Genomic DNA, 13,020 nt, shown 5'->3' on the forward strand with positions numbered 1-13,020 from the left:
GCAATTCACTCCACAGCCCTTGGTTGGCTACGATTTGATTAAAGGAGAGGTTTTGGTAGTGCCTAGAATGGTTTTCAGTGGTATCGGAGCCTAGGCTTGCTGTGTTCCTTGGGAAGGCCCATCCAATCAACTATTCGAAGGAAGGTTATAGTCATCCAGCACAAGGCAAGTTTATCCACGAGCAGCCCCAATTATGGCTATGGAGGAAGGCACTTCAGCTATTAGACGACCCAGTAAGTGACGTCCTGTTGGACTTGATGAAGATCTCAATGAAAATTTTGTGAGCGAAAGAATCCAAGAGTACCAATCCCTGAAGCACATGCCTTGATTTCAGCACCTGTTTGAGGAGATGATGACTAAGCAAGTTTCTTCTCCCCACAAAGAAGAAACTGGTCGTAAGCCTTCTAACGCTTCTAAAGAATCCACTAGGCAACACCATGCTTCAAGAAAGCGTTCTCGAAGCTCCCCTTTAATTCAAAGATATTCGGATTCGAAGAAAAGAGGAAGGAGTCCAAAACCCCATAAGAGAAGTACCGATGCTGATCCCCCAATTCCAACCCATCCTCTTCCAGTTCTTCTTCTTCTTCTTCTACATCCAGAGACCATTCATCTCATGGACACAAAAGCAGGAAATCCAAATCGAGAAGAAGTGACTTTAAAGAATGAGGCAAATCCATCAAATTTACTACTTTTGATGGAAAGATTGTGAGTCTCTACCTCACAAACAATGCCAGTGCATGGTGGGGAGCTCTTCTAGTAGCAGATCAAGCAAAGCTTCAAGAAGCAGCTTTTTGAGCAATTCTTGCTAAAGAACTTTTATGATGATGTCCATATAGCTTGGGAAAGTGTGTCCATTACAGCCACGGATACGGTTGAGACTTACTTCTTTTAAGATTGTCTCCAGATTACCCCCTTCAAGGTAATCTCAAAAAAGTCAAAGCTTTGGAAGTACAGGGTTGGTCTGCATCCAAGTGTTCGTACCCAAGTAAGCATTGAGCGTAAGACAAAACTACGAGATTTGATGCCTCAGTGGTTGAAGCCAACTAAGGCAGATTTTCTATGGATGATGGATGCCTCAAAAGGCAAGGATGGGGACACCATAAAAAGGAATATGGCCCCGACACTTCAAGGTAAAAAACAGCTCCAATTTCAAAAGACGAGGGGTCCATTGAGGCCCTATAAAGGGAGGCCGAAGTTTACACCAAAACAGATCAAGGCCTTCCGAAAGGAGGGTAATGTTTCCATTTTGGAAAAGAAGGGGCATATAGCTGCCTAGTGCCCCGAAAAGCCTTTAGGTTTGAGAGAGAAAAAAATGCCAATAGAACTGCCAAAGCCATTGCCGGGAGGAGCCCCAAATATGTTGGGAAGAACAAAAGATGGCTCCTATCATATGTGTGTGGATTATACAGCCCTTAACAAAACGATGGTCATGAACAGGTTTCCAATCCCATGCATGGATGATATATTGGACAAACTAAAAGGGGCCACGATCTTAGTCACATTGATTTGAAAAGCGGGTACCATCAAATAAGGATCCATCCTCGAATATTCGTAAGACAGCTTTTCAAACTACTTTCGGGCTCTATGAGTTTGTGGTGATGCCTTTTGGCTTAATTAATGCACCAGCCACTTTCAACCACATGATGGACCGGATTTTTAGGACCTATAGGCACTACAGGTAACTTCCTTGATGACATTTTAATCTTTTCAAAGACGGAGGAAGAACATAAGGAATACTTGGCCATTGTGTTTCAAGAACTGCAAAACAACAAGCTTTTTACCAATGGTAAGAAGAGTGAATTTTTCCTCACCGTCTCGAACACATCATCCCTAAAGAAGGGATTTGGATGGACCCCGACAAGATAAGAGCTATCCGAGAATGGCTAGAACTCACGTCAGTACATTAAGTATGCAGCTTTCTTGGACTCTGTTCTTATCACACACTTCATCAGCCACTTTGCTGATATAGCAGCCCCATTACATGATTTAACTGAGAAATATGTAGTCTTTAGGTGGGGAGAACCTCAAAGGACAGCTTTCAAGATCCTCAAAGAAAAGTTAACAGCCGAGCCAATCCTCGTTGTTCCATATCTACGCAAGCAATTTGATGTAGACTATGATGTGTGTGGAGAATGTGTGGGAGCTGCCCTTCACCAGGATGGTCGAGTGAGAGCCTATGAGAGCTGCAGGCTACGTGATGCGTAGAGATACATGGATATCTACGAAAAAGAGATGTTGGCTGCCATTCATGCTCTAACCATTTGGAAGCATTATCTTCTTGGAGCTGACTTGATAGTCAAGACCGACCGCAAAAGCCTCATGTATTTCTTGACCCAAACAAAAATCTCCGAAAAGCGAATGAAATGGGCACATTTCTTGTTTTCAGATTGTCTATACTCCAGAAGACCAAAACAGGGTAGCAGATGCTTTATCAAAAAGGCCCCATGTGAACAATGTTACCATAGCTCACCATAGGGACCTAAAGGCCTTGAAAGAGCTTTACTTACAGGATCTAGAGTTTGGAGAGATCACGAGAAATATTCAGCTGGGACAATCATCCAGTCCGTATACACTGAAGGATGCTTTCCTTGTGAAAAGATGACCCCCTTTGGGTGACTCAAGATATGCGCACCAAAGTTTTAGAAGAATGTCATGCCCCTCCTTAATCAAGTCATCAGGGTATATCATCTACCACACAAGCCATTGAAATATATTTCTTTTGGCTAGAATTGCAAAGGATATACACCAGTTTGTGACGGAATGTCTCACTTGCCAAAAGATGAAGTACGACAGACACAAGGCCCCAAGACTTGTCATGCCACTGCCCATTCCGCAGGGACCATGGGAGAGTATTGCTATGGACTTCATCTTTGACATTCCCAAATCCAAGTATGGGGTATGGATAATAATTGACAGGTTCAATAAGCAGGCCCACTTCATTCCGGTAAGAAAAACCACAGACCATATGACTAACTAGTTTTAGAATTGTAATTACTTTCTTTAGTAGGTCAAAGAATGTGAGTGAAGCGGATGACATGTTCTTTGCTCCAACAAATTGGTGATCGGTACCACAATCTTGGCTAGGTCCATGACGTGCTTTTTGTATGCCTAACAAATTCCCATGGACAATGTTGGCGTCTTGTGCATTTGTACTCACCATTGCTGTTATTATCATGAGCAAAGCCACAAGAAGCATTATTGCCCAACTTCTGAGGAGACAGTCACACTAGTTGGCCCAACTACTTCTCCTAGCAAGGACGACGTTGGTTGTCATTAACATGATTGAGGATCACAGCAGGAGGGGAAGCCTCATGCATTTCCCACCATGTTCCAATTCAACGGCTAGATCAGTCGTTAATACCTTCTCATCCTACAAAACTTTTGGGGTCCGGAGGACATCCACCTCCACAAAAGCATCCAAGCACGTGGGACTTCTGCGTCCACCTACTGATACAATCACGTTGAATTGAGTTTTCACCGATCAATGTGCATTTCTTCTTGTCCACACGAGAATCTGATTCGCAGTTGGTACTATCTATTGTCCTGCATTGGCTGGATTCGGTCTCGCAACCGGTTTCACGTCCACCCCAGTAGTAGTATCCCAAAGCTCGTATGCGCTTAGGATAGTCTTTATCTTGAACTTCTAGAGTGGATAGTTAGTGCCGTCCAACTTTCCGCTTTCACCGAACGGTGGGATTCACAGTCTTGCGGGCTGGGCCATCTCTCACAATCTGCTCACAAACAGAAACACACTACCAAATCTTCTTGCTAGAGCCCAAGCTCTGATACCATGTAAGAAAACAATACAATGTCTGTGCTAAACAAATAACACGATCTCGTATGCAAGAGAGAAAAGTAGATAGCATGGAGAATAAAAAATTTGATTACTGTAAAACTGATACAATAGATGGCGTTGTCTCCTAGCCGTGCGCTTCTGTGTGAGAAGCTTCGATGGCGTGCTGGAAACAGTAGAGGACGGAGGCTGGATGCTAAGGAATTAAGGTTGCTGTAGCGAGTGATTATGATGAGCTTCACGGGCTTGCTCTTATATAGCCACCAGTCGTAGTCGGTTAGACTCAATTGGGAGACCGACCCAATTGGCCCAAAACGGCCGATTGGAGGTCAGTCCTGAAATAGGCCACCGACCACACGTTAGAACCGTTCGGCCCAGAGCCATCCGAGATCATCTGGGGCTCCAAATGGGCCCCGCAGCCCGAGTGGGCTACCTCGGGAAATGCTCCGTCTACCCTCAGTGCGATCAGTCATGGGATGCCTTCCCGCACTTGCATGTAGCCTAGTTGGTAGTGTGCCAACTCTATCTGAAGCCGTCCAGCCATCAGGCCGCACATGGCTCCCATCTGGTGTCCAAACCAGGACCTACCGGATAACTGAGCTACTCAAATGCCTTCTCCTCATATGGGGGGCTTACAAGTAGAGTTAGCTGGTTCCCGTGTAGTTACACGAGAGTGGAGCATTGATATCTAACACACATCACTGCATCAAGCCAAAATTTATTGGGTAAAGACTTGGCCTTAAGAGCTCCACCGGACACCTCAACAACCTCACTGGCATGCATCTGGCCATCTCCATTGTGGACCTGTTTTTCCTTTCAGAAACAGGATTCTGCTGAGGAGTGTAAGGAGTAGTGCATGAGTGAATAATTCCCCGTGAAGACATAAATGCATCAAACTCCTTAGACATATACTCTCCCCCCCTATCTGTGTTGAGGGTGACAAGCTTGCATCCTGATTCATTCTCAACCATATTCAGCCACCTCTGAAAGCATAAGAAAACTTCAGATTTGGCTTTTAAAGGATATATCCAGCAATATCTTGTGAAGTCATCAATACATGAAATATTTGTACCTCCCAATGGCATTTGTCTTCATTGGGCCACAGACATCATTGTGCACTAGATGTAATTTCCTTTGTGAGAGTTTTGGACAATTCTTTTGAAATCTTTGTTTGGCCTTCATCTCGTGGTGCTGTAAGAAGTAACTTTTCGTTAAGCTTCTTTTTTGAAAGGATGAAAAAAATGTGGCTTGCAATGCAAGCATTGGACCTTGTGGACTCTTGGAGGATAGGATTTTGGCCATACACAAGCACACTTCATCCCTATGACGTACGTCTAGGTGCTGGGCCTTTATGCCTTTTGTAGTTTTATCTCTTTAGAAGGCTTTCTTGTATGTGACAAAGAGTATAGGTTGAATAATTGTTCTTGACAAATTAGAAACTGAGACAAAAATGAGAGCACCTTTAAGGATGGTTTGAAGTGGGAGCAAGAAATTGGAATAAAAACGGGAGGAGTTCTGAATGAGGCAGTCAAGAGTGACCAGACCATGAGACAGCTTTCCATTTCAAGTTCAGGTGACACTTTTGGCTTGTGAAAATATACAGTGCATGTTTGCTGGGATTGTCTCTTTAATGCAGTGATAATTGTGATAATGTACAGTGCATAATTTCTAGACTCAGTAATCATTTAAGGAGAATTTTTAGTGGGTGTGAAGAGTGGAGGTTTGGGACTGAAGCTACAGTAAGGCATGCATGAACTGTTCAAACTTAGGTGGTGCTTCGGTTTGTAACTTATTCAGTGGATGAGTGCAGGTACTAGATGCAAATGTTGTGATTCCCCGGAACTCATTGGTGGAGGTCAATCAGTCTGGTCTTTTAATGGAAACACTCATAGACATTACACCCCGCAGTCCCCTCCCACAGCCCACAGTGGGCCCACTTGATCCACGCTGCTCTGAGGAAGGCCTTATCGTGTGTGACAGGCAAAAAATCAAAGGGGAGCAAGGTGTGAATCTTGATGAGATGGTGGGTATATTCACCAAGCTTGCTAGAGAAGTCGATGCAATAGGCATCAGTCAAGTTTACAACTTGGCAGATCGTATAGGGAAATCTGTGGAAGATGCCAAGCCTCTGCTCAACAGGGTATATATCATCTTCTCTGTAGACTTCAATTCACAATCAAGAAGCGTAAATGTGGTTTGGGATATCTACTCATCATCTGAGTTCGTAAGCAGCAAGCAGCTGCTCACAGTGAATATGTTGCTGTTGAAATCTTTTGTGGCTTGTTAATACTGCTTATTACAATGTTAAAGCTGCCATTGTAGGTTGAAGCATTGGCACAAGAGCTTGAGCCTCTACTTAAAGAGGTACAGGGTGGTGGCCTCATAAAAGAAGTTGAGCAGCTTGCAAAAGCCCTCACTGATGCAAGCATAGATTTGAAGAGATTAAATGATTCAGTTTTGACTCCAGAGAACACAGAGCTGCTCCGCCAGTCTGTAACAACACTTACTAAGACACTGAAGAATGTTGAGGTACATGCCTTTAATGTCATAGATGTAATTTGGATTTCTGTGTGACAACCAATGGCTTTAAGGAGGTTTGACTTGCATTGCTGCTTCTATGTTGTATTGTGCTTGCTGCCTGCCCAAGACCTTCTTGTTACTGTTTTTGGGCTTAAGACTTGCAGAGCGTGAATGTACTGTTGTTCCTGCCTGCTGTGTGCGAATTTTCATGCATCACTGCTGCTTGAATTGTAAAGACAGTCTGAAGTTTTGTCATATGATCTTGCAGAGCATCAGTGGAGATGTAAGTGGCCTTACTGGGGATGCAGCCACTAGACATAATTTAAAGCATTTAATTGAGTCCTTGAGCCGACTAGTGGCAGACTAACTCATTATAAGCTCTTGGATTGAGATTTTTTTCCTCAACAGGAGGTACAAGTATACTGACACAATTATTGGGAAGAAGAGCTTTGTACATCCAACATGATTATTGGATGGCAGATTTGTTAGATTGAATCACTTGCAGTCTTTCAAACTAGAAGGCAGACACAGTTTTATGGTTTATTTCTCTGTGAAGCAAATGTAGTTTGAGGTTATCGTGGTTGTGGAAGTGCCTCGTGCAATTCAATGGCTTGTCTTGATGTCCATAAAGAGGAGTTTCAAATTGCAATTTTTTACTTGGGGTGCCTGTGCAGGACAACTGAGATTTAATTATGTTTTGATTAGCCTTCTCCTTTAGTGCTAGCCTTCGTCATGGCTGAGTCTACCCTTCCCTCCGGAGTGCCGACAGAAACTCAGTATGGAGACTTTGTATAAATGGATGCTCAAGTATGTGTGGGTGTGTCGATATATTATCATGTTTATAATGGTCTACACCCACTGTTGGGTGCTGATGACGTATGTGGGGATGTCATAGCAGCTAGTCCCTGCTATGTGATGGATTTTATGGTTTTCAACCTTATGAGTGACTATCATGAGATTGAAACTGCATGGTTATGTTTTTAGAGGATCAGTTTGGGCATGTTCTTGGACTCCTCTAGGTATATGTTGGTGGAATTTCAATTGAATCTACTTATCTGAACTAAATGCTGGGCCCTGGCTTCACCGTGTCTAGTATATCATTTACAATCTTTATTTGTTGATAAGCCTTAAGCATTCGGATCTATGGAACAATCCACTCTTGGCGTCGAACTTTGACTCTCTCTCTCTCTCTCTCTCTCTCTCTCTCTATATATATATATATATATATATATATATATATATTTTTTTTTTTTTTTTTCAATGTATGACAAAGTAGGGAAGACGAATGATGAATGGTTATATATATATATATATATATTTCGATGTATGACAAAGTAAAGAAAAATGAGAAGACGAATGATGAATGGTTTTGAAGTTTATGGAATAAAGGAAGATAGAAATATATTTTCTATCTCACATAGGCGTTGCACTAAACAGGGAGACTTTTGTCTTTAGCATGTGCTACATTCTTTCGCCTTCATGCTTACACACTCTTTTAACCCTTGCTTAGTTGTTTTGTAGCTCCAAAATCTCCTTCAAGTTCAAGTCGCAACGTAAGTGGACTTCGCACCTTTTGAGATTTTTGCAATGCAAAGGGTCTTTTTCTCTTTCTTTAGAGGGGTCTTTTTCCCTTGCCACATGTTCCCTTCACATTTTTCCTTTTTTTTTTCTTTTGTCTTGTTTTGGTGCATTTTTTGTTGTTGGTCTGCTATTTTCAACATGTACTTTGCATTTCAATTTTCATTTGGAAAGACTGTGGTGCTTTTTTTCTTAGATAGTATGTTTACCTTGGCTCACATAAAAGAGCCTACCCAAAATTCGTACTGCGGCTTATAGTCATTTTGTTCACAATGAAAATATGTAGTTAGGTTGAAATAAAAATTAGAGTAGAAATTAACATGTTTTATCCATACTCATGTAGCTTTGCCATTTCAGTAGCTAAGAATTGCCCATGAATTGTGAGAGGGAGAATGATATTCCAAAATAGGGTAAGGTCTATAAGAGGAGGTGCTATCTCACAAAAACAAAGAGTTTGGATGCAAACTATCTATGAAACCTACATTTGGATTTGGTAGCAAAAGAATAGATACTATGAAAGTTTATAGTGAAGGATCCTAGAAAATTGTGATCAAGTGTTTAGGTGCAACAAGGAGTGACAAAGTAGCAAACTATCCAGAAAGGAAGACATGGTTCAAAAATTCTTATGTTTGAGGACGAATTAGCTAATAAGCAAGAGTGTAACAGGAGAATCAATCTTTAATGGTGGTGGTAAATATGATTGTCATGTGCTTTTGAAAATGACAGGTTTTATAATTTAAAAAGTAGCTCTACGTGGTACTATGCATGATTTTTTTTTGAAAAGAGCATTAAACCTATTGAACTTAGAGTCATCTCCCTTACATTATAAGTTAAAAGATGCATTCACGAAGGCTAATTAGAGAAGGATAAATGGGATACCCTAGTGGCATCCTTACAAGGAGTTGATATTATTTTGGGTATGCCTTGGAGACACTAGTACAATCCTAAGACTATGATTCTCATCAAATGTGGATTTTAGGGATAGCGCTCTATTGAACCACAGTTAGGCTAAGAGAGCACCAAGAAAAGGGAGGAGAGTTTCTTAATTTTGGTAAATTTTTTTTAATTTTTTGATTTCTTTTCAAGAAATAATACCACCTTATCCAAATCCTAAAGATTGTAGGATAGAGAATTTACTAAGTAACATGCCATCGTGCAAAGCATTGTTAAGATTAAACATGATTAAACAAAAAAGAAATAGAGACAAGTGGAGAAGTTATTAGATAGAGGGTCGATACAACCTAGCGATTCTCCATATGGAGCACCCTTTTTTTGGGTAAAAAAGAAGAATAGTATTGATCGTATGTGCACTGATTGTAGAGCACTAAATCAAATTACAGCAAAGAATAAGTACTTCAACCATAGAGTTGATGGTTTGCTGGGCAAATTAAGAGGGGACAAGGTATTTAGTAAATTTGAACTTAGATCTGGATATCGCCAAGTTGGTATGGAAAAGGAAGACATTTAAGACTCGATCGAGGCATCATGTGTTCATAGTTATGGCTTTTGGGTTGACCAATTCTTTAACAACCTTTACTAGATGATGAATCAAAACTTCCTCATACATCAAGATTGCATTTTAGTATTTTTTGATGACATACTAGTCATTGGTAAAGACATAGACGAATGCAAGAAACACCCAAAACCAATCTTTACACTCTTAAAGGAGGACCAACTTTATCTTCATCCTAAAGAGACGTTTCTTCCAAGAAGATTTGGGCCATATTGTATCTACTTTTGAGAATTGTATCTTAATTGTGAAAATAGTACTTTCTTGAAAGACCAAATTAAATATTTGGGCCACATTATATTTTCTTATGGAATTCATGTAGATACAAAGGAAATAGAATGTATTCTTACATGGTTGAGACATTAAAATATACACATGTTGAGATATTTTTTGGGGTTATGTATCTTTTGTAGGAAGTTTGTCAATATCTCTGCATTTATTAAAGATCCATTGATAGAACTTCTTACAAAGGCAAAGGGTTTTTTTGTCACTCGTGGAAAAATTTTCATCCTTTTGAGTCTCAATTGTACTCATGTCTAGGAATGATAAACTATCAATGGGGGAACCTCGACTTAACGAGGTTACAAGGTAGTGTTGAGAAATCAATAATCTAAAGTGACTAGACTCAGGAGCCTTCACTTGCAATACCATGTAAAACGCATGCCTTCTAAGACTTTCAAATTGACACACTTTCACTCATTGCCCTCTTATCGCTCTCATCTATCAGAATGATTTGAACACAACTCACACGTTCTATGAAAGAGGTACAGAATGTCATATTGGAAACTTGTAAATACACAATGTAAATTAACAAAACCTTAATGAGCTGAGTGAGTTTGCATTCTACTTCCCAATGGCCTAGGGTACCATTTTAGGAGTACTTCTCTGGTTTCCTCCTCTTCTCGAGTTTCCTTCTCCTCTAGAATTCTTATAGTTTTCATTTTGTTGTGATGAAGACTGAGCTTGTTTGCCTTGGTTATGTATTTTGCCTTGATTGTTGGGGTGACTGATGTTCTTGCCTTTCCCTGTATGGAACCCTCTTCCTCCTTTGGCTTTGAAAGTAATGTCATCATTCGTGGGATCTCAAGTGTTTTTGTAGAGCATGTTTGGCATGAGTTGGAATGAGGGAGGTGCATCTCATGTGACAAGATCACATGCAGAAACCATAAAGTGAACATGAGCTCAAAGTGGTTCTTCGTTGACTTCAGTATTCTGCCCATCTATCCATCTGTATAGAAGGGGGAGGAATATCCACATTATTCCCATTAGCTACAACAGTAGGGCATGTTGCTCTCTCAGGAGTAACAAAGGGAGGGGGTACAGTGATTATTGATCCATCTCTAGAGAATTCTTCCATCTCATCTTGTGGTTGGTCCACATATTTGTTAAAGATGTTTACCACATTGCTGAGTCCCGTTCCTAGACCACCAAGATACAAAAGCCACGTCTGGATTAGAATGCGCTTGGTTGAACTATAAATTATATCTAGCTATCTAAATGCACCACAAGGCATTTGCTCTAATCATTTTCCATTCTTCCTACTTGATTTTGCATGCATCTCCCAAAAGACTTGCCTTCCAATTGAGTGGTTCTCCTATACTAATTTGAATGTATTTCCATACTCCTCTTGAGCAAGGGCATGCCACAAAAAAATGGAAATATCTTCTTTACTGTTACATCTTCTGCAAAGTCCATTCCTTTGCCTATTTGAAGGCTTCTTGCATTGGTCCAGACTACCATGTGTAGCATGAGCTTTCATACCTGCTTTTCCATTTTTCTCTGCTATCATGAAGGTTCCACCTATTTGTCAGTACTCTAAATAACTCATCTATGGATAGAGAGGATGTAGGTATAGGAAGGATCTATGTGCTACCTATCCAACTGAACTCTTTGCTATAATTAAGACAACTTCTCCCTTTCCACTGTCTGTCACCATTCCACAACTCTATTTTTCTCATAACTAACGCTTGTAGATTGTTGTTCAAGGTAAATTCTCTCCTTATAGAGTAGGCTAGGTCTTCCATCTTAGATTATCTTTGTCCCATAGTTGATCCCAACTTTGAAGACCTTTCTTAAAGAGAAGTCCAGTTGCCTCAAGTTCTACATCTATCAAGGGGTTGTTTTTGTGGATTACTGATATTCAAATAGCGTCCAGAGCCATAAATGCCCCCTTTCTTGAAAAACTAACCTATAATAGCATTGACTTTTGTCATAAGTTGTATGAAAAATTTGCAAAAGACTTGTGTCTATACGTTTGTGTAAAGGGTTTCCCTACTTATTATCACTTCTCTTCAAGTTATCATCTCTCTTTTAGGTCACTTTCAAGTTGCCTTTGATGAATGTATTACAAGAATCTTCTTGACTTCTTTATGAATATACTGGTATGACTTCTTGTAATGATTTTTTAATATATTGGTATGACTTCTTCTAATGATTTTCTAATTCTTCATGCAACCAACAATCTTCTCTTAAGTTCAAATTCAAAAATCCTACCACAAATAAGGATAAGGATCAAATCACCAAAACTTGAAAGCCCATTTGCAGTAAAACACACATCTTCTCGTTTGCTACCTTCATCGAATTGGGGGAGAGATCAATTGCAAGGAAGGAAGCCTCATGATGAATTTGATTCACCTCTTGGTAAGAAGGGAAGATCTTAAAAGAGGGCTCAATTTTCAGGTGGCTGAGGATATTGACTCACCTCTTGTTGGTAGAGATAAAGAACAAGGACAAAGAAGGAAGCATGGATCTCATGATGATCCTATAAGTTTTCTTCATGTTCATTTGACACCTCCTCCCAAGAAGAGTGGTGCACATCAAATCAGCCAACAATATGATTCACTAGAGGATGCGATTCCATCAAAATCTTAATCTGCTTGTGCTTAGATTTGGGTGACATTTCAGCCTTAACATGTTCGTTCCGTGAATAGTTGAAGATGAGAAATTTCACCCGACTAGTTGCAACATGCAATTTATCACGTTAGTTACTCAAACATGGCTCCAATAAACATTATATTTTTTCAAAGTTGAGGCTAGCCTTCTATAACACGATTCGAATGATAATGCTATAATTGCTCTTGGAACACCTGAAAATTGCAAGATGCCATATGTAGAGCAAACTTGGTGCTATAAAATCTTTAACCGTTGAGTGATGGTAGTCTATTCAGATATGATTCAAATAGAAGGAACTTCCTTGCTTGAACAAGAACTTCAAAAAATTCCCCCTTTGTTGGAAGATTGAGTGATGAACTATGAATGTAGCTCATTAATTCACCCTTGGGGGGGATTTGGGGTTAGGATTGGTAGGTATTAATGGGCCATGTGATGTGGCAAAACTCTACATGTTTTCATCATGGGGGATTGGTACAACATGGCACCATATAATTGGTGTAATTGATGTATCTCAGCCATATGTCACACAAGCAAACAATAATCATGTCACACTCTAGGACAACCAATTAGATATTAGTATTGAATCCACGAATGTGTGTTGCAATCTGATTATTCACACTTTATCAATGCCACATAGAAGGTCCTAACCATTCTGAGCTATCAATCACACCTCCTCACTCAAAGTTTTTTATGTAGTGGGTAGTTTAGTTGATGCAATTTTCATGTG

The 13,020-nt window shown here is 40.3% G+C and overlaps 1 protein-coding gene across 1 annotated transcript in view; it reads left to right on the forward strand.

Annotated features, from left to right (window-relative positions):
* The window catches only part of ABCI15 (trigalactosyldiacylglycerol2), a 34,977-nt gene extending 27,602 nt beyond the window's left edge, over window positions 1-7,375 (forward strand). Inside the window, exons 2-4 of the mRNA XM_087373100.1 lie at window positions 5,604-5,933; window positions 6,116-6,322; window positions 6,582-7,375. Of these exons, the coding sequence (XP_087229226.1) occupies window positions 5,604-5,933; window positions 6,116-6,322; window positions 6,582-6,680 (636 nt within the window). The 3' untranslated portion in view covers window positions 6,681-7,375. The remainder of the gene's footprint in view (window positions 1-5,603; window positions 5,934-6,115; window positions 6,323-6,581) is intronic.
* The last annotated feature ends 5,645 nt before the right edge of the window (window positions 7,376-13,020 follow it).

Source organism: Dipteris shenzhenensis, chromosome 3 (assembly GCF_047967505.1).
Source record: "Dipteris shenzhenensis isolate YYH24624 ecotype China chromosome 3, Dip_SZ_1.0, whole genome shotgun sequence".
Classification (NCBI taxonomy): domain Eukaryota; kingdom Viridiplantae; phylum Streptophyta; class Polypodiopsida; order Gleicheniales; family Dipteridaceae; genus Dipteris; species Dipteris shenzhenensis.